This window comes from Megascapheus bottae, chromosome 18, assembly GCF_031878675.1.
Source record: "Megascapheus bottae isolate mThoBot1 chromosome 18, mThoBot2.hap1, whole genome shotgun sequence".
Classification (NCBI taxonomy): Eukaryota; Metazoa; Chordata; class Mammalia; order Rodentia; family Geomyidae; genus Megascapheus; species Megascapheus bottae.
Genome location: NC_143526.1, coordinates 44,583,228 through 44,603,016, shown reverse-complemented (window position 1 = coordinate 44,603,016; position 19,789 = coordinate 44,583,228). Strand labels below are relative to the sequence as shown.

Here is a 19,789-nt window from a genome sequence, read left to right as displayed (position 1 = left end):
AGAGCGGGGCACACGGGCACTGCCAGTGGAATGAGGAACGAACACATCCTCCACATGCAACCCATCCACCACTCGCCTTGGTACTCACTTAGGAAAGAAAAAGCATAAATGTATGGTCACCCCAAACCTACACAGATGTTTACAGCAGTGTTTGTTGTTGTTGTTGTTGTTGTTTGTCGGTCATGAGGCTTGAACTGTGGGCCTGGGTGTTATCCCTGAGCTCTTCAGCTCAAGGCTAGCACTCTACCACTTGAGCCACAGTGCCACTTTCAGCAGTATTATTTTTAAGTGCAAGACCTTTGGAAGCAAACCAAATATCTTTCAGTAGATGGACAGATCATAGAATACTATTTAGTGCTAAAAACAAATAAGCCAGCAAGCCACACAAAAGCACCAGTCTCCTAAGTGACAGTCTCTAATGTTAACATAAGACATTTTAGAAAAAAGCAAAACTATGGAGCAAGTTTTTTGTTTGTTTGTTTTTAAGGAAAGGGGGGCGGGAGTTTGGCCTAGTGGTAGAGTGCTTGCCTAGCATGCATGAAGACCTGGGTTTGATTCCTCGGTACCACATACATAGAAAAAAGCTGGAAGTGGTGCTGAGGCTCAAGTGGTAGAGCTCTAGCCTTGAAAAAGCCCAAGGACAGTGCTCAAGCCCCGGATTGGGGAAAAAAAAAAAAAAAAAGGCGTGAGGCTAATGGAGTAAGGGAAGGTGACAGGACATGGTGGGGCAGGGGGCAGGGGGAACAGTGAGGGGAAGACAGGACACAGAATTTTCAGGACAAAGAAATTCTGGTACTCTAATGGTGATCCAAGCTACTCTACCTTTGTCCAAACCCACAAAAGCAGTGACACCATTGTACCTGGATGCAGACAAGGGACGGTGGATGACCATGTGCTGATATGGGTAGGGACAGACGATGACATAAAGTAAACTTGTGTGGGGCCAGGGTGATGAGAACTACACCTGTGCAGTTTTGCTGTGACCCTAGATCTGCTCTGGAAAATACCTGATGTTTTTTTTTTAAGGTGGAGGAACTATATTTTATATTAAACCACTCCAATAGCACCCTCATATTTCTAAACTACTGATATTTTGGAAGTATAGATGAATATATGTGTGCTTGTGCAAATGCAGATGGAGGGGAAAGAATAAAGATGTTTTGATTTGCAAAGAGATTGCTTTTGTTTCTCTTTTGGATTTCATGAAATTCTGCTGTTCCAAATGCACACATACTCTTCCCTTGTAATTTATCTCCTAATGTAGCTACAATACTTTCAAAATTCACACTATGTACCGTTACCAAGTAAGTTATATACCAATTTGATGTATAATCCATCAGGTCTCAGCCTTCCAGATATAAGCTTAAAGTTATTAGCCTCACAACAGCTTTTTCCTCCTGCATAAAAAGGGCTGCATTATTTTATAGTCTTGCAAACACACCACCTCTCTCCTTTTCACAACCCCTCCAAAAAAACTAAGTTACCGTATTTCACTTCTACCCTAAAAAGATTACCTGCTGGGAAGGTAATAATCTGACTCGAAAGCCTGTGACTTCCGATGGATTCTGCATGGGCAATAAAATTTTGCTTGAGGCTTCAATACAATACACTAGTACATGGGAAAAGTATATTAAAATAGGGGCACGTGAGCCCTCTAAAGTAAAACCCTTGTGTTCACTTGACAGGCATCTCCAAATTCCACACTTTGGTGATCTGTTTTCGTTACAAGGATCCTCTCCTTTCCGCCCTCCTGCCCATCTGCACAGCAGGACATGGATCCAGGAGCTTCCTCCTCTCCTGTTGACGTGATTCTTAAGATGGAAAGAAATTCCATGGACACAACAGTTTTGGTTTCTCTTGTCCACAACTGATCACTGACACCTGGAAGAGTTCTAGGCATAGCCCAGAAGTTTTATGAACTCACTGAATGAATGAATAAATGAATGCATGAATGAATGAATGCCCAGCCAGCCCAAGATTCTGTCCATCCACCCAGAGCTGCCTTCCCCCAAGGCAATGCCTCTGGGACTCCACTGGATCCATGGTGTGTACTGCCCTGAAGACCAGGTGAGGGATCTCTCCTTCCCTGTTCTCACCACAGTGGAACACAGAGCAGAGCAGCACCCACAGCAGCAGGGCCCCTCCCTATGTGTGAGTTGCAAAAGGTGCTCTTCTTTGACCTACCGACTGGCCAGGAATCCCAAGGATGTCAAACCAAAACCTGACTCTGAAGTGTTTTACCTTTTTGCTGACACCTAAGAATGGGAGCTGGGCAAATTCACTTGTGTCAATACTACTTACATCAGAATTATTCAATTATTTTCCTAAATAAGTCATTTGAGAGAGTGTTAAGAAAGTAAGAGAGAGAGAGAACTCTGAAGCAAGAACTCAAGAGTAAGGACATGGAAAAGTTAGTCATTGTTCAGTAAGTCTAGTTCCTTGATTGGATATTAGTGCACACATTAAATAATCAATGACTGGGAACAACAGTAAAGCTCTGCAACCAGTGTATTTTAATGGTGCAAGCTGTGTTGAAGAACTTTACCTGAAAATCCAATGGTATAAGCTTCTGTTTACTTATTTATTTTTTTAGCCAACCCTGGGCTTGGGCTCCGGGCCTGAGCACTGTCCTTTGGCTTTCTCAAGGCTAGAGCTCTACCACTTGAGCCACAGCACTACTTCTGGCTTTTTTCTATGAATGTGGTACTGAGAAATCGAACCTGGTCTTCGTACATGCTAGGCAAGCACTCTACCACTAAGCCAAACTCCCAACCCAGGTATAAGCTTAGTTTGAAGTAACCACACACAAAGACTCCATGTTAGACCAAAAAAAAAAAAATCTGAAAACATCTTAGAATATAAATTGTTCTAAATTAATAAAATGTCCTCTCCTATGTCCTGAGACATCAACTAAGAAACACCACACCCCTATTACAGCAAGAGAAACCAATACCATCCAGTCCGTTTGGGCAACAAAGGGAGGAGAGGAGAGGGAAAAATGAAAAAGGCAATCCTCTCAGTAGGGAAACGTTCAAACTAGATACATCTATGATAAGAGATGTAAAAATAACTCTGAGATGGGCAGACACTTCTCCAAAGAAGATGCACAAATGGCCAATACAGACATGAATGTGCTCAACATTATTATTCACTAAGCAAACGCAAAACAAAGCCTCAACGAGAGCCCTTCATGTGCCCGGGGATCCCTCCACACCAAGCACAGACAAGTGCTAGAGAGGCATGGAGGGCGTCAAGTGCACACAACTGCCAGTGGGAATCTAAAATATGCAGCAGCCTCAGAAAACAATCCAGCAGTTTCTGAAAAAGTTGCAGTCACCACGGGAGCTGTTTTATGACTAGAAGCATTCACTCATCTAAAAATAAATACTGTCTTTTTGTTGTTGTCAGTTGTGGGACTTGAACTCATCAGGTAGTGGGTACATTACTTCTTTTTTGGGGGGCAGGGGCGGGGGAGCGGCCAGTCATGGGACTTGAACTCTGAGCCTGGGCTCTTCAGCTCAAGGCTACTGACTTACCCCTTGAGCCACAGCACCACTTCTAGTTTTTTAGTGGTTAGAGATAAGAGTCTCACAGACTTTCGTGCCCAGACCGGCTTTGAACCACGATCCTCGTATCTCAGCCTCCTGAGTAGCTAGGATTACAGGCCTGAGCTACTGGCACCAGCTAAATACTGTCTTCAGTGCATTAGATTTTTAGGTAGAAAAACGGCCAGGCATATATAAGAACAGAAGCTTTATATAATGTAACTATATCCAGTACTAAGAGATTGTAGGCCACAATTGAAGACTTATCCACAGATGAATTCTCACTTATCAGTTCCAAAAGTATTTCGAATGAAACTGAATTTTGTCTAAGCATAATCTTTACACTTCCAGTTAGCAAACATCTAGTGGCTTTCGTCATTGTTGTTCCTATTTAAAAGACCAAATATCTGAGATTGTAGTGATCAAAAAAAGTAACAACAGAGGCCCAAACATTACTCAAGTGCATGTATGTATGTATGTGTGTGTGTGTGTTGGTGTTAGGATTTGAGTTCAGGGCCACTGGCTCTTTCAGGCTTTTCTGATCATGGCTGGTCCTCTACCACTGGAGATAAGAGTCTCTTGAACTTTTCTGCTCAGCTGACTTTGAACTAAGATCCTGAGGTCTCAACCTCCTATGTAGTTAAGAATTGCAAACAGGAGCCAGGCATGGTGGCTCACACCTGTAATCCTAGCCACTCAGGAGGCTACGATCTGAGGATTGCGGTTCAAAGCCAGCCCGGGCATTAAAGTCAGTGAGACTCTGGTCTCCAATTAACCACTAGAAAACGGGAAGTGGTGCTGTGACTCCATGGGTAGGGTAGTATAGCCTTGAGCTCGGCACTGTGAGAGACAGTGCCCAGACTCAGAGTTTAAGTCCCACGACCAACAACAAAGAACTGCAAACATGAGCTACTGTTGCCCAGCTAATCATGGTTAATCTTATGCAAAGTAGGAGGATATCTACCCAGTCAGGATGCAGAGGAATAAAATAGTGAAAGGTCCCAATTTCTCAGCAGTGTAGCTGCTGCTGCTAGTGGCGACAGGCTCCAGCGCACACTGTTAGCCTCTCAGAACAGAGTCTCCAGCCAGGGCAGATGGCAGGTAGTGGGAGAAGGCCTCCATACCACGAAACCAGTACAGCCAGCCTCACATCTGCCTCCGACAACAAAGAGCACACTTAGCATTCCACAGCTCTCGGCTCCAACTAGACTTTTCAATTTGTGAACTGTGAGAAATAGCAGAATGTGGTTTATCAGCTAGAGCATAATCTGGCCTGGCTTCCTTTTCAATAGAGAACCTAAGTGGCCATACCAGTGAAAAGAGATTATCAACCAGGTCAGCAGCTCCTTAAACAAATTCAACAAGAGGCCCAGGGAAAAGGCTGTGAGACCTGGATAAAAAATATTTCCCATTTTCCCCTTTCTCTGCCTTTGGAAATTGTACTCATCCTTCAAAGTTGTGCTCAGTGTCTTCTGTGTGGAAAGACTTGCCTAATCTCTCCAGTTGGGTGAAATTATGCCTTCCTGTACCATGGTTCACCAGCATGCTGCTGCTGAATTCCCAATTCGCATCTACCACATGGCCTCTGTGCAGGCCCTGTCCTCAAAGTGCCCATCCCATACATCCTCCTACTGTGCCCACTCTCCTCATCTCAGCACCAGACGTCCTCATCACTCACTCAGCTGCCTAGGCCACTCAATCAGTCAGCTCCACCGACCTGTAAAACAGACTGTGGACGTGATCCTATAAGTTCTAGCACCAATAAAACTTTAATTACATTTCAATGATCAAATTTCAAGTTTAAAAAATCCTGGCTGGAGACCCAAAGAAACATAGGTTTCCCTCATTTGTAACAATTAGTATATGTTGAGGATTCTCCTAACAGAGGATCATAATAGCTCAAAAGCTAGGTACATATGGCCAGATAGGATGAGGCTAAGCAAAATGAACTCCAGGATATGGAAACAAGAGGTTTGTTTATCTTTGTGATTATTGTTCTTAATGTACTATGTGAGGCTATTTCTTTTCCCCTTCGGGTTTATCTCATGTTGCTATTATATCTGACGTTGGTACCTGTTATATTACATATACTTGTGTATTTGAAAATGGGAAGGTGGGAGAAAAACAAGATGAGTGGGAGGGGGTGAGGGAAGGGAACGTGTGAGAAAAACATGGGAAAGGGTAAGAATGCTCAAGAAATAATGTACCCCCAGAGAGGTGGCTCATGCCTGCAACCCTCGCTACTCTGGAGGCTGAGATCTGAGGACTGCAGTTCAAGGCCAGCCTGGCACGGAAGTCTGTGAGATCCTTATCTCTAGAAAACTGGAAGTGGATCTATGGCTCATGGGGTAGGGCGGGAGGGAGGGAGTGGACATGGGACACCCATGGGTGAGGCAGCAGCACAGTAGGGCGGGGTGAGTGTGAGATGTTTCCATGGCAACGCAAAGGGCAGGCGTGTCCAGGAGGCATCTGACTAGGGACCCCAGAGTCTCCTGGAGATGGCCACTGGGAAGTTTGTGCTATCCAAGGGGGGGGGGAAGGCACTAGGCATGAACCATAGATCCTGAAAGACACACCCAGGAAGAGGTGAGAAACAGACAAATGACAAGTCACCAACTAGGGTCACACAGAAAACTCTGACCTGAAGACTCTGGGCAGAAGGTGAGGACAGCGAATTGAAAACAGTGGTGGTTGGCGCTTACTGCTCTCCCAAAGTGGCCACAGCAGAAGACTGGGCATCTGCTTAAATGGGGAAGGACAGCCCGAGCGTGTTTGTGGGCACAGGAAAAACCAGGTACAGAGGAAATCGCAGCATCAGAAACAGAGGTCACCTCTAGGAGCAGGGGATGGGAAAGGAGGCCAGGTTGAACCCTGGGACAGGAGAAGGCAAGTGAAAACAACAGTGGAGGGGGGGGGAGCATCCCCAGTGTTCACCAAAAACCTCCAACTACTTCCTGAACAACATGATGTGGATCACCTGGCCAGACTGCAGGCCCAGCCCTGCTGCAGCAAGTCTCTGTCATCTTCTCGTGTTTTCTTACACAACACCGCTCTGCCAGAGAACCTGCCATGTGCAATGTTCTGTACTCGGGGACCTGGGGAAGCAAGGCAGTACAAAACTGACTAAGTACTTGCTGATGAACAAGGAAGATGTCAAATAATTGACTGCCCAGGAAACAATAATGTAAGTGCAAAGTGTCAGGAAATGGCCTGGAGTAGTGAAATAGAAGAAACTGATTTTTAGTGATAGAAACGGCATATGCAAAAATTGTGGAGCACTTGATGATGGAGCACAAACACGAGGGGAGGTGATGCCGAACACAGGTGGGGAAAAGATACACAAGACTTACTGAGGAACTGAAACTGTATTCTACTGGCCTCACAGAGAAGTTTTGTGATTTTTATGCAAGCAACAGATGTGATCAAATGCACATTTTTGAAAGCTCCATCAGTGTGGAAAAGAAAAGACTCAGACAGGAAGTCCATTAGGAGATTATTAGTCATCCACAGGGAAAGAGGGAGCAGGGTAGATCTGAGTCACCAGCTCTGGGGACTGGTCAACTGTGTAAATGCCATTCAATGCGTGAGCAGGAAGAGGATGGAAAGAAAAGGGGAGGGAGTCGTGTGGTGTTTGCTTGGAGCAGGTTGCATTTACAGTGCCCGAAGTTCTATATATGGGCTAGGGTGAGGTGCAGAGGGATGATGAAGACAATCATGATGATGCTAGGGTGAAGCGGAGGAGGAGAAGCCACCATTGCCACAGAGGCACTGATAGAAAAGCACTCAAGAGGCAGAGAGGAAGGAAACAGGAGAAGGAGGCCCGAGGAAGACCCCACAACAAGCATCATCATTGACCATACACAGATAGGGACAAAAGTGCCCACGGCAGCAGAAGGAAAACAGGATGCCCAGGGAGGTGGAGTGTCGAGTACGAAGGAACACACACACACACACACACACACACACACACACACACACACGCACACACACACGGGGTGACCAATGCTGTCCTGAGGGACGACAACTGCATGGCAGTGAGACTGTAGACAGGGACCCCTTCTTCCCTCAGGCTGCGCAGTAAGGAAAGCAAGGGCAATCACAGCTCAGGAAGCCACTCGCCGTTCCAAAGTTGGAAGAGATGTTTGCTGCACGTGGTGAAGTGCCAAGCCCTGTGCTCATTTCTAGGCGCACAAAGAAGGGAAAGACACAATTTTCCCTTGAAGAAGAAAAGCAACAAGAACAACAATTTTAAAAATAAAACTAAAATGTCCACAGGGGTAGATCCGCTTTCACTGAACCTCTCTAGAAGACATGGATCTTTGAGACCCAGTGCCTGTGCTCTAGGTAGGCTGGACAGGCACCAGGTGGTAAAGGGCAAAATGGATCCTGCCCAGTGCACCTAATGCGGTGGGGTGGGGCAGGAGTCACCAGGCTCCACGCTAACCAAACAGTTCAACAGCAGAGGGACTCGAGTGCGCCCCTACGAGGACAAGTCTCTTGTTTACACGTTCCTCTGTGCATCCACGGTCATAGCAAAGGCTAAAAGAGGACCCATCTGGGGCCGGGAGTTTGGCCTAGTGGTTAAAGTGCTTGCCTAGCATGCATGAAGACCCGGGTTCGATTCCTCGGTACCGCATACATAGAAAAAAGCCAGAAGTGGTGCTCAGGCTCAAGTGGTAGAGCTCTAGCCTTGAGAACGTCCAAGGACAGTGCTCAGGCCCTGAGCTTAAGCCCAGGACTGGCAAAAATAAATAAATAATATAAAACATATATTAAAAAAAAAAGAGGACCCATCTACCATCTCTAGTATTCTAAGAGAAGGATACAACAGTAAAGAAAGAATAAATTCTACCATCACCACTGAGAAACCCTGAGGCAAAACCGTACTAGAACCTCAAACAACAAGTAAACAAAGCACAGACAACCAAACAAAATATGCCAGTGGCATACAGAAGTGACACAGAAACAAGTCAGTGAGAATTTCTCCAAGAATGCCCAGAACACGTTTCTAACAGGAGCAGTGAGCCCCTGGAAGAGAACAAGAGGGCACTTGACGTGCAGAAGATGCAGGAGCCCACTAGCAAAAAGTGCCGGAAATCTGAGGGGGCCTCAGGGACTTCCCACCACTCCCATCAGCTAAAATAGACATTTCCAAGTATGGAGTTGGAAGGAATCCTGCAGCCTTTCAATCTGAGCCCCTCAAGCTAACAAGGACATCATGGTGGAGGTATGAAGGGTCTGACATACCTGGTCCTGGAAGAGATGTAAGTGCTTTCCCAGGAAAGCACCACTTCCTCCTCTCCCCTTTTCTACCCTGTGTGAAGGAGACACCAAAGTGTTGAAACAAAAAGCTGGCCACTGACACTTGCTACTAGGTGACTGAGATCTGAGGATCACAGTCTGAAGCCAACCTGGGCAGAAAAGTCCATGAGACTCTTATCTCCAATTAACCATCCAAAAGCTAGAAGTGAAGCTGTAGTTCAAGTGGTAGAACACCAGTCTTGAGCAAATAAAAGTACAGAACAGCACCCAGGTCTGAAGTTAACGCCCTTGTGCTGACACAGAATTGATTAAATACTTGAATAATAAAAAAAACTGCTGACACAGGGGCCAATCAACCCCAAAATGCATGGTTTATGTAAGAGGAATTACAAAATAATTGACCTGAAGTAGGGGTGGCCAGAGGCAGAAACACAGTTGGTCATTAGTACTTTCAACGTTAATAATAAATGACGCGTAATGAGTAACCACCACGTGAGGATATTAAATGAGATTTCTCTTCAAGTCGCTGGCAGCTCCTCTCATGTCCACAGCAACTGTCCTTTATGTAAGAGGTGTCAAGGAGACAATTACAATTTAACACCTCTGCTTTCCCATCTATCCCATCTCTCTTTCAGTGCCTTCTGTTCCACTGTCCTGTTTCCAGCCTTCCTTGTCATCTCCTTAACAATGTACTAATTAAGAAAGCCAAGGGCAGTCACATACCCAACCTATCTTTTACAAAAGAAAACGAGGCCAACACAAGGAAAGAAAACATGGCTTTGCAGCCAGACAGATTTTTTATTCTATTCCTAACTTCAGTTCATAATCTAGCTTAATAACCTGAGGGTTACAACTATACCCCACTGCCTAGGCCACTGCAAGAATTTAGTAAGTGATTACCTACAAAAATACCCAACAACCTCACCTATCTCACCTGCTACCTTCCCTGGTAAATCCAAAGCCCAGGGCAGAATTGGTGCAGCCTTTTCCAAGCTCCCAGTGGGAGACAAGCAGACCATAAGAAGTAATCCTGCCAGGCGCTGGTGGCTCACATTCATAAGCCTAGCTACTCAGGAGGCTGAGATCTGAGGCTCACAGTTAGCCTAGCAGGGCAGTCCATGAGACCCTTATCTCCAATTAACCAGAAAATCGAAGTGGCAATGTCGCTCAAAGTGGAAGAAAGCTATCTTTGACCTGAAGCGCTCAATGAGTGCCCCCAGGCCCAGAGTTCAAGCCCCACCACGGACACACACACAAAAAAAAGAAGCAGGGCATGGTGGCTCATGTCTGTAATCCTAGCTATTCAGGAGACTGAAATCTGAGGACCAAAGTTCAAAGCCAGCCCAGGCACGAAAGGACCTGGGACTCTTATCTCCAATTAACCTCTAGAAAACGGGAAGTGGGGCCTCAGGGACAGCACCCAAGCCAAGTTCCAGACGCATGATCCAAAAAAAAAAACCTTAATGAGTTGAGATTTGTAAGAAATTATCCTGTGAGCCATTAGTGCCTGCTTGATGGCTCTAAGGCTGTGTGGGGGTGGGGGTGGGGGCACATGGGTGTGCATGCACAGGGCTTTGGCTCTAAACACCCCCGGTTAGAGTTCTGCACTGCCATTACTACTCTGGCCTCCTTGGCGGCCAGTTACTGGTCATGGAGGACATCCCCTCGTCACAGGGGATCATTATTATACAGGAGGACATGGACTAGGAAGCACCTACCAGTCTCTGGGTCCAGTCAGTATCTTTTGGAAATGAAGCATATGCACCCCTCCCTTTGACTCTGGCATTAAAGAATGTGTGTTGTCACCAGGCACTGGCGGCTCACGCCTGGAATCCTAGCTACTCAGAAGGCTGAGATCTGAGGAGCGCAATGCAAAGCCAGCTCAGACAGGAAAGGCCATGACACTAAAATCTCCAATAAACTATTTAAAAAATCTGGAAGTGGTGCTGTGGCTCAAGTGGTAGAGCGCTAAGGCAAAAAGATGCTTAGGGACCCCCCCCCAAAAAAAAGCACTGTCACAATTTTTAACTCCAGGGGCTAAGAATATGGCTTACTCTTACAGTGCTTGCCTAGCATGCATGAAGCAGGAAGTCCCAGGACTGGCAAAATAATAGTAGTATTAATAATTAATAATAATAATAATTTAACTCCAAGACCCAACCCAACCCCCAGTGAAAATAAGGAAAGTCTACCAGCTCATTCCTTTACGACCATGTCCTCTGCTATCACCTTCCCTTTTCATACCCTTAGAAGACAACCCCAAAGACCTTGATACCCTAACATGGTAGTGCACACCACAAACAATCAGCTCCAGAAAGATGGCCCAGGTACACCCACCATCTCCAATACAATCTAAAGAATGCAGTCTCGATATGCCCTCCTCTTGTACATCGTCACTTGCCTAATTCCTCCCCAAATAGGCAAAGGTGACAGGAGTCTGTTCAAATAGTAACTGTGTGTGAATTCAAACACTTAGTATACACCAGAAGGACTTTGGGGCATACACAGGCATACACACACAGGCATAGACCAAAAACCTGGTGAAGACATTATCTGGTATAGGAAAAGAGAAATACTAACCTGCTAATCCAAAAGAAAGATGGCTGAGCCTTGTCTAGAGACCATGAGGCTTCAAGTTCCAACCCCAGCTGTTGAGTAAGCTCCAAAAATTACAGTAATAATGCTGCCAAACAGATGAAGAAAATCCCAGGAAAGTATTTCTGTATCTCCAGTTTGGGGCAATTAACATAAAATAGCGGGCACAGGTTGTACAATTCAGTGGTAGATAGAATGCCAGCCTGCTCAAGGCCTTGGAGTCAATCCCCAGCACCCACAAGCAACCCAATCACCAACACGTACAACACATTACACATACGCCTTTGAATTACTCATTTAAACATTTACCTTCCACATCTTACGTTTACCCATCACAACCAATTACCAGCACCCACAACAAAACGCACTAAATACAAACACACACGTATGCCTTTAAATAATTCAACTTAAACATTTGCCTTTAATATTTTACACATATGTTTTCCCATCGGGCTATGCCATTTTATCAAGTCTTTTCCCCACTGCCATCCCATGTAATGTATCTAGTAAACCCTAGATTTTGGCATTGACAGCGTTTGTTTAAACAGAGCATTTAACATTTCGAAAAGTGGATATTCTAGAGATGCTATTTTATCATGTTTTTATTTTTTTAAATAATCTTAAAATGACCATCAAGTTCAGTAACTCTGTCTCTAAAGAGCTCTTTAAACAAGACTTGTTTTCCTACAGCCCAGTGCCTAGGTCTGCCAGGTAAAAACTTCAAAGAATGCGTAAACCCACTGAGCAAGGCCAAAGCAATTCAGGATCTGATACACTGATGACAGCCTGAAAGGGGCCTAAAATGACAGAAAACAAGGAAGCCAGCCTAAAAACCATAATGCAACTTCGCTTCTCCCACAATCCTCTGTGCAGAATCACTGCAGAAGGCTTTTACTTGATTTTATTAAAGAGGCTCTATGGCAACCCTGCCCTGACGAATGGAGCCCAGCGCTCCTGCGCGCTTCCTCCTTGTCATCTTGCTGAAAGCTGTGCGCATTTCTGCCAGTCGTGGTCATTCTCCGGATGGCAAATTGTTCTACAGACAAGGATGTGTGCGGCAGTCCTCATATATCATCGATATGGAGATAATTCTTTATGCAAAAATTCAAGTTTCAGGTTCGAAAGCTCCAGCCTGGGGGAAGTATGTGAATGATAGTCAATGGGTCCCCTCCCTTCCTCTTCCAATACTCAGGGGTAATATTGCCATGTCAAGGTGCCCAGGATTTTGCCTTCAGCATGTGAAAGAAAGATGTTATATAACTCTAATAAATAAAAGATAACATTAATGTTTTAAGAGTCCAGTTCTTTAATAAGCATCAATTCAGACTAATTATTTTAATAAATCCACATTCAGATGAAAAGCCATTAGGTAATTATGATGCTAACATGGCACAGGTTATAACCACTTACATCAAAGGAACACTACTGTTTCTCAAGCTTGCTCCAAAGCTCCAAAGGTGAGCAGGGGGCTAGGGATCTGTGTTGTTCCCCCCACCCCCCGGTGTTCCCATCCGGTGACCCACCCTCCTACCCCCCCCACCCCAGGAGTTCAGCGTATAGAAAAGGAAGTGGAGATATAGATAAAAGGAAGTTAACTTCCAGTTCACATTTTCCTTCTAGGGATAAGGGCTGGGGGCATGACTCAAATTGTAGAAAAAGGGGAGGGGGGGAAAGACTTCAAAAGTAGAGTACTGTCTATGATCATTTAAGTTTGACTCCAGCTTAGTAAATTTAATCCCACTTGCTTTTGACAAGCAAGCTGGTTAATAATTAAATAAATGAAGATAATCTATTCAGAATGGATTGAAACCACTACCATAAAAAATCTTAAGCACACTTCTGACATTTTGTTGTGCTGTAAAACACAGTCTGCTCTATGCAATCATGAAATGTTAAGGAAATCAGTGCTATATTAAAGCTAAAGAATTAATGTTGTACTTAGCATCTGAGAGATAATTACTGCACTGAACCGAATATATCCACGGGGTATTAGACTTTTCTTTATAACCTCCTAAACAACCCTAAATTATGCATCAACTTGAGGGGCTGAACTAATGATTCTAATAAGCCTGTTTTCCTCACACAAAGACAGTGTCCCTAAACCAGCAATTACAGTGACCAAGTGCCTACTTCCCACAGTGCTAATAAACACCAGTCCATTGGTGCTGTTACCACCAACTAGCGCAAGACCCAGACATCCCTGGAGGCTTCTGGCTTAGGCTCAGAGCAAGGCAAGGTAGGTTTGAGCCTCAACCTAGCAAGAATGGTTTACCAGCATTTTCATGTACCATTGCCAGAAGAGTGTCCTAAGATGCAAAGAAATCTTGGACAACAGCACAAAACATACTAGACATAATACTCATCACAGATGGAATTTGATGGAAGAAGACACAAAAGATTCTCTGAGAGTGACTTGCTCACAAAGCTCTCTCAGAGCTGGACCCAATTAGACCTCAGAGGAAGGAGACAACAGGAAAGGATTAGACCTGGGAAGAACTGACACCAGCCGAAAAAAGGACAATGAATCTCTCTTTGTCTCTCAGGTTTCCAAAACCCTTCACTCTCAGAAAGGTCCCTAGCCAGTGGTGGTGTGGCTCCAGTGGCAAAAAGTTAGCCAGAAATGGTGCTGTGGTTCAAGTGAAAGAGTGCTAGCCTTGAGTTAAAGAGCCCAGGGACACCACTCAGGCCCAGAGTTCAAGCCCCATGACCGACAAAAGAAGAGAAAGAAGAAGAAAAAAAAAAAGGGTCCCCAGCCCAAAGTAGCAACTGCTTACACTAATATTTAAAGAAGTCATCAAGATGCACTAAGTTGAGACCAACCCTGTGTCATAGCAGCATTTCAGAAAACCACTGGTCTTTCTCCCTTGGATATTTAACACATACTTCCCATAAAACTGAACAAGGTTGCTGGACGCCATGTCTCACGCCTGTAATCCTAGCTACTCAGGAGGCTGAGATCTGAGGATCGCAATTTAAAGCCAGCCCAGGGCACTAAAGTCCAGGAGAGTTTTATCTCCAATTAACCACCAGAAAACCAAAAATGGCCCTATGGCTCAAGAGGTTAGGCGGTAGCCTTGAGCTGAAGAGTTCAGGGACAGCATCCAGGCCCAGAGTTCAAGCCCCATGACCAGCCAAAAAAATAAAAACAAAAACACTGAACAAGATCGTACATGCTTGTGTTCTTTTTCTTCTACATACATACATGTATATATATACATATAGTATATATATACATATATATATATCACACATATACATATGCATATATATAATTTTTTTTCTTTTCTTTTTTTTGCCAGTACCAGGGCTTGAACTCAGGACTGGGCACTGTCCTTGAACACTTGCTCAAGGCTAGCACTCTGCCACTTGAGCCACAACACCACTTCTAGTTTTTTCTGTGTATGTGGTACTGCACAATTGAACCCAGGGCTTCATGCATGCTAGGCAAGCACTCTACCACTAGGACACACCCCTAGTCTTCTGAATTATTATTATTTTTTGTTTGTTTGTAGGTAGTGAGGCTTAAACTCTGGGCCCTGGGCACTGTCCCTGAGCTCTTTAACTGAAGGCTAGCACTCTTCCACTTGAGCCACAGCACCATTTCTGGCTTTTCCTATATATGTGGTACTGAGGAATCGAACCTAGATCTTCATGCATGTTAGGCAAGCACTCTATCACTAGGCCAAACTCCAGGCCCCTCTTTTTTATAATTTCTGAATTATATTTAATTATTACCTTCTTAAGCAAAATGATATCAGTTGAGACCGTGTAACCAGAAAAAGATCAATGAGATGTGCCAATTCTCATCCCAAAATTAATGATCTCTGTACAGCAAACCAAGTATTGCGCCTCTATTCTAATTTTATCATCTTTGCCTTCAAGCTTAAAGCAAACTAAGCACCTCATAAAGTTTCACACGCCTACAGACAGATGAGTCTTCTAAAATGAGATGCAATACCCTCCAACTATTTGATACCCCAACTTCTTCTGGACCACTTCCCTAACACAAATATCCAGTGATACTTTGGCCATCGTTCCTTGGCCATCCAGCACCAAGAGGATTAATCTGCCAACATTCGCAGGTAGAGAGGCTGCAGTGACCAAACAAGTTACCTAAAGGTAACCACCGATAGCCACACAGGCTGTGTATTCACAAAGCAGTGGGAGAACCCCAGTACTGACTCTGAAAGGGCAGCAATAACTTCTACAAGAGCCAAAGAAACATGGCTTCAACCCTGTCAACTCAAAGGTGACCCAAGGCTTTGGGGAGTGAAGTGGCAACCCAAAGTCACACTTTTAAGTGAAAATGTGAGACAAAAGCCTGAGTGTTCATGTTCCATAGTAACACTTTAGAAGAGCATTTGTATTGGGGTCGGGGTTCGGAAGAACCAATCCTAGGGACATCCAATAAAGGAGAAGCGACAGGATTTTAGGGAACAAAGGTAACTCAGTTGAGATCCACACTGTCTTTCAGGAGCTCACCTCCAGGGTTCCTCGGATGTTCTGGATTGCCTGGGCAGTCTTCCTCTCCGACTCTCCCCTAGACATGAAGCACTAGGGGAGAAGGCAACGCAACCCAGGTGACTCAGTTTCTGGTATCTGACACACAAAGCAAGTACAATGTGCAATTCACAGGAGGACCACGCCCGTCTCATGTGAAAACCATGGCTGGGGGAGTAAGAGTGTGGCCTAGTAGTAGAGCACTTGCCTAGCATGCACCAAGCCCTGGGTTTAATTCCTCAGTACCACATACACAGAAAAAGCCAGAAGTGTTGCTGTGGCTCAAGTGAGGGCAGAGAAGAGAGAAAAAGAAAAAGCCTATAATCATAGCTACTCAAAGGCTGTTATCTAAGGATCGAGCTTCAAAGCCAGCCCTGGGAACAAAAGTCTGTGAGACTCTTATCTCCAATTAACCTCTAGAAAACCAGAAGTGGCACTGTGGCTCCAGGGGACTATGCTCAGGCCCAGAGTTCAAGCCCCAAGACAGACAAAAAAAAAAAATAAAGAAAGAAAAAGAAAAGAAAACTATGGCTCACCAGATTCACGGTTAGCTATTTGGAGTCCTTTCTCTCCCAAACTCAAGAGTACTACACAAACTCAAGTAAAAATATCCCTCAACTTACACTACTTACACTGGAGTTATATCCTCACAAACAGGTTGGGGAAAAAAAATATATGTATGTGTGTGTGTGTGTGTGTGTGTGTGTGTGTGTGTGTGTGGTGTGCCAACGTGGGGCTTGAACTTAGGGCCCAGGAGCTGTCCCTTAGCTTTTTCACTGCTCATCACTTCTGGTTTGTTTTTTTTTTTTTTGGGGGGGGGGGGTTAACTAGACATAAAGAGTCTCACACTTTCCTGCCCAAGCTAGCTTCAAACCACCATTCTCAGATCTCAGCATCCTGTGATCTAGAATTATAGTTTGAACCTTCAGAGCCCCAAATGAAAGATTCTAACGGAAACTTAGTTAACCAGTACGCAGTAATCAGGTATGCAAAATTATATGACACAGAGCCTATTTTGTGATAATCTGTTCTTTCAACTGCGCGTCGAGTATCTCAGTCCACACAGGGATAAAGTATTTCCTGGAGAACAGGCCGCTGTTGAAAACGGCGGTGGCGGCTCCGCAAGGCCGCGCTTAGGCTGAGCTCGGGAGGGAGCTGCAGCATACTGCGGTGCCCGGCGTCCACGAGGGCTACATCACACGTGGCTGGCCTGGGAACGACCAAGACTGGACCGGCTTCGGCCACACGCGCTGCCTTCAAGGCGTCCTCAGGTCCCACGGGGACCACCCGTCAGCCCTGCGCTGCTGCGGAACTCGCGGCCTGCTCTGCTTTTCGGTGTCGGCGGGAAAGCCTTCTTCGGCTCCTAGTACAAGGTGGCCTGGCACGGGGAACTTGGTACCCCAAGTGACGGCGGTGTGGGGTGCTTCCCGGGAGCCCGCCAGGGCGGGGCGCAGCGTGCGCTCGGGAGGCGGCGTCCGGGTGCTCCGGGTGACACCTGCGCACCTGGACAGGATCCTCCTCGCTGCTCCCCCGCACGCGGACCCGGGCCCGCTCTGGCGCGGGCTTCCGCCGCCTGGATCTCCCGCCCGCGCCCATCACAGGCTCCATCAGGTGTCTCCCTTCACCCACAGGGAAGCGCGGCCCGCATCCCGGCTGCTCGGGAGGCTGCGATCCGACAACCGCGCCAAGAAAGCCCTCCGGGTGCGCACCCTCGACGGGGGACTAGACACGCGGGAAGCCGAGCTGCCGGCGAAACGCCCCGGGCCGGCGCTCCGCACCGCCTCCCTCGACGGCGCACGCGCGCCGGCGCGGACGGACAGACGCGCGGACGGACAGAGGCGCGACGTGCCGGGGCGGAGCTCGCGTGCATCGCCAGCCATCCCCGCCCCGGAACGCGTGCTGCCCGCATGGCGCTTCCACTCCACCGTCGAAAGGAAGCGCAGCGACCCCGCAGGGCCGGGCCGGGCCGGCGTCCGCGGGGCTCGGCGGGGTCCGGGGGAGGGGCGGCTCGACGGCGGCTCCGGAGCGGCACGTGGCCCGGGCCGGCCGCGCGCAGGGCCGGCCGCGCCGTCGGGAGGGGGCGGGGCGGCGACGTCACCGCGCGCCCGGCTCCGGCGGCGCCCGGGCCGGGGCGCAGCCTGGGGCCGGCGGGGAGGCGGGGCGGGGTCCGGGCCGGGGGCGGCCTCGGGGTCACTCACCTCGGAACTTGAGCTCGTGCTGCGGCTCCAGGCTCAGGACCTGCTCCACCTTCGCCATGTTTGCGGGAGGCCCCGGGAGGTCACCGGAACGGGACGCCGCGCCCCCTTTAAATCCTACCCGGACGGGGCGGCGACGCGGGCGGGGGGTCGGCGGCGGGGTGCGCGCGCGGGGGGGGGGGGCGGCCTACGCGGTGCGGGCGCAGGGGCGGAGGGCGAGGCCGAGGCCGCGGTGCCGGCGAGCTCACGGCACGCACGCACGTACGCACGCAGACACGCAAGGACGCACGCAAGCACGCACGCAGCAGCTGGCTGGCTCCGGCAGTGGGAAGCGGCGCCCGGCGCCGGCAGCAGAGGCGGGAGGGAGGCTGTGTGCGCGCGCGCCGAGTCCCTCGGAGCAGTGCGCAGGCGCAGGCCGAGCCTCGGGGCGGGGCTTTAGCCGCAGGGGGCGGGGCCTCGCCGTCCTAGGAAGGAGGGGCGGTCCCTGGCCCGAGGGGGCGGGCTTGACAGAACAGGGACAATTAACACCGCATTGCCAGGTCCCCTGCGCCTGCGGAGCGCGCGGCTGCGTTAGAGACTTCGAGTAACGATGCGAATGCTCCTTAGAAACGAGGTTCACGGGCGAGGCGTAGGTGCCAGGCCCCGCGACAGTCCGTAAATAATATTACAAAGGCAGCGAACTGCCGAGCGTTGTGGCCTCGTCTGCGCCCCTCTGCCGGACACCCGGAGCACTACCCGCACTCGGTGCTTGCGCCGGGACGAGTCCTTGATGAAGGTGCAGAAGCTGGAGGCCTCTGCGTAAAGAAAGGCGTCTCAGATGCTGGGAACCTGGACGGCCATCCGACCTGAGAACGTCCTCGTCGAGGCTTAAACCGTGCCCACCGCGGGACACCAGCGCACGAGGAGATGAGAACATGGCCCGCAGCCGCGGACGCCAGTTTTCTGTCTGCGTGGATTTTTTTGAAATAATAAAAGTTGTTTAAAAGATAATCTTTGTTTTTCTAGCTGGGACATTTAGTCCATTCATGCTTATTACATTTACTGATATATTTGAATTTGTTGTTCTTGAACTGCATTGTTTCTGTGTTAACCACTTGGATGGTTCTTCCTCCTCCTCCTCCTCCTCTTCCTCCTCCTTCTTCTTCCATTTCTGTAGGATTTTTTTTTCTCTTACGGTTTTCTCCTTCCTTGATTTACTATTTTGTTAATGGTTACCTTAAATTTTTGAGCTGTGTACTTATTTTTAATCTTCTTTCAATCTTCTTGTCATCAAGTTTATCCTAAGGTCTCGTTACGTTGCTTCATTAAACTGTAAGGATGTAATGATTTATAACTGTGGATTCCCTCAAACATCCGTGTCTGCGTGGTCCTGTGGTTGGTACTTTGTCTTTTCCACCAACCTCACAAGATACCGCTCAGCTGCCTTCTAAAGCCAGCTCTACACGCAGTTCCCATCTCTTTGCTCATCTTTTCTTTGCATCTGAACGTACACCACTGGGATGCTCTCCTAACGTCTGACTCCATGTATGCTTTTAAGTTTTGTTTGGGGTTTGTGAGTGCAAGCCCTCTGAGTTTTTATTGGTCTACAAAAGTTGTTTTTATTTTCTTTTTCCTTTCTGTACTGGGATCTGAACTCACACCCCTGCTGGGGGATGCTCCACCATGTGACCCACACCCCCGGCCCTTGGTTTC

At 47.5% G+C, this 19,789-nt stretch overlaps 1 protein-coding gene across 1 annotated transcript in view; it reads right to left on the bottom strand.

The window, feature by feature from the left end:
- Vapb (VAMP associated protein B and C) overlaps positions 1–18,296 on the bottom strand; it is a 43,609-nt gene extending 25,313 nt beyond the window's left edge. The window contains exon 1 of the mRNA XM_090352567.1: positions 18,101–18,296. Coding sequence (XP_090208693.1) covers positions 18,101–18,158 — 58 coding nt within the window. The 5' untranslated portion in view covers positions 18,159–18,296. The remainder of the gene's footprint in view (positions 1–18,100) is intronic.
- Between the last annotated feature and the right edge of the window lie 1,493 nt (positions 18,297–19,789).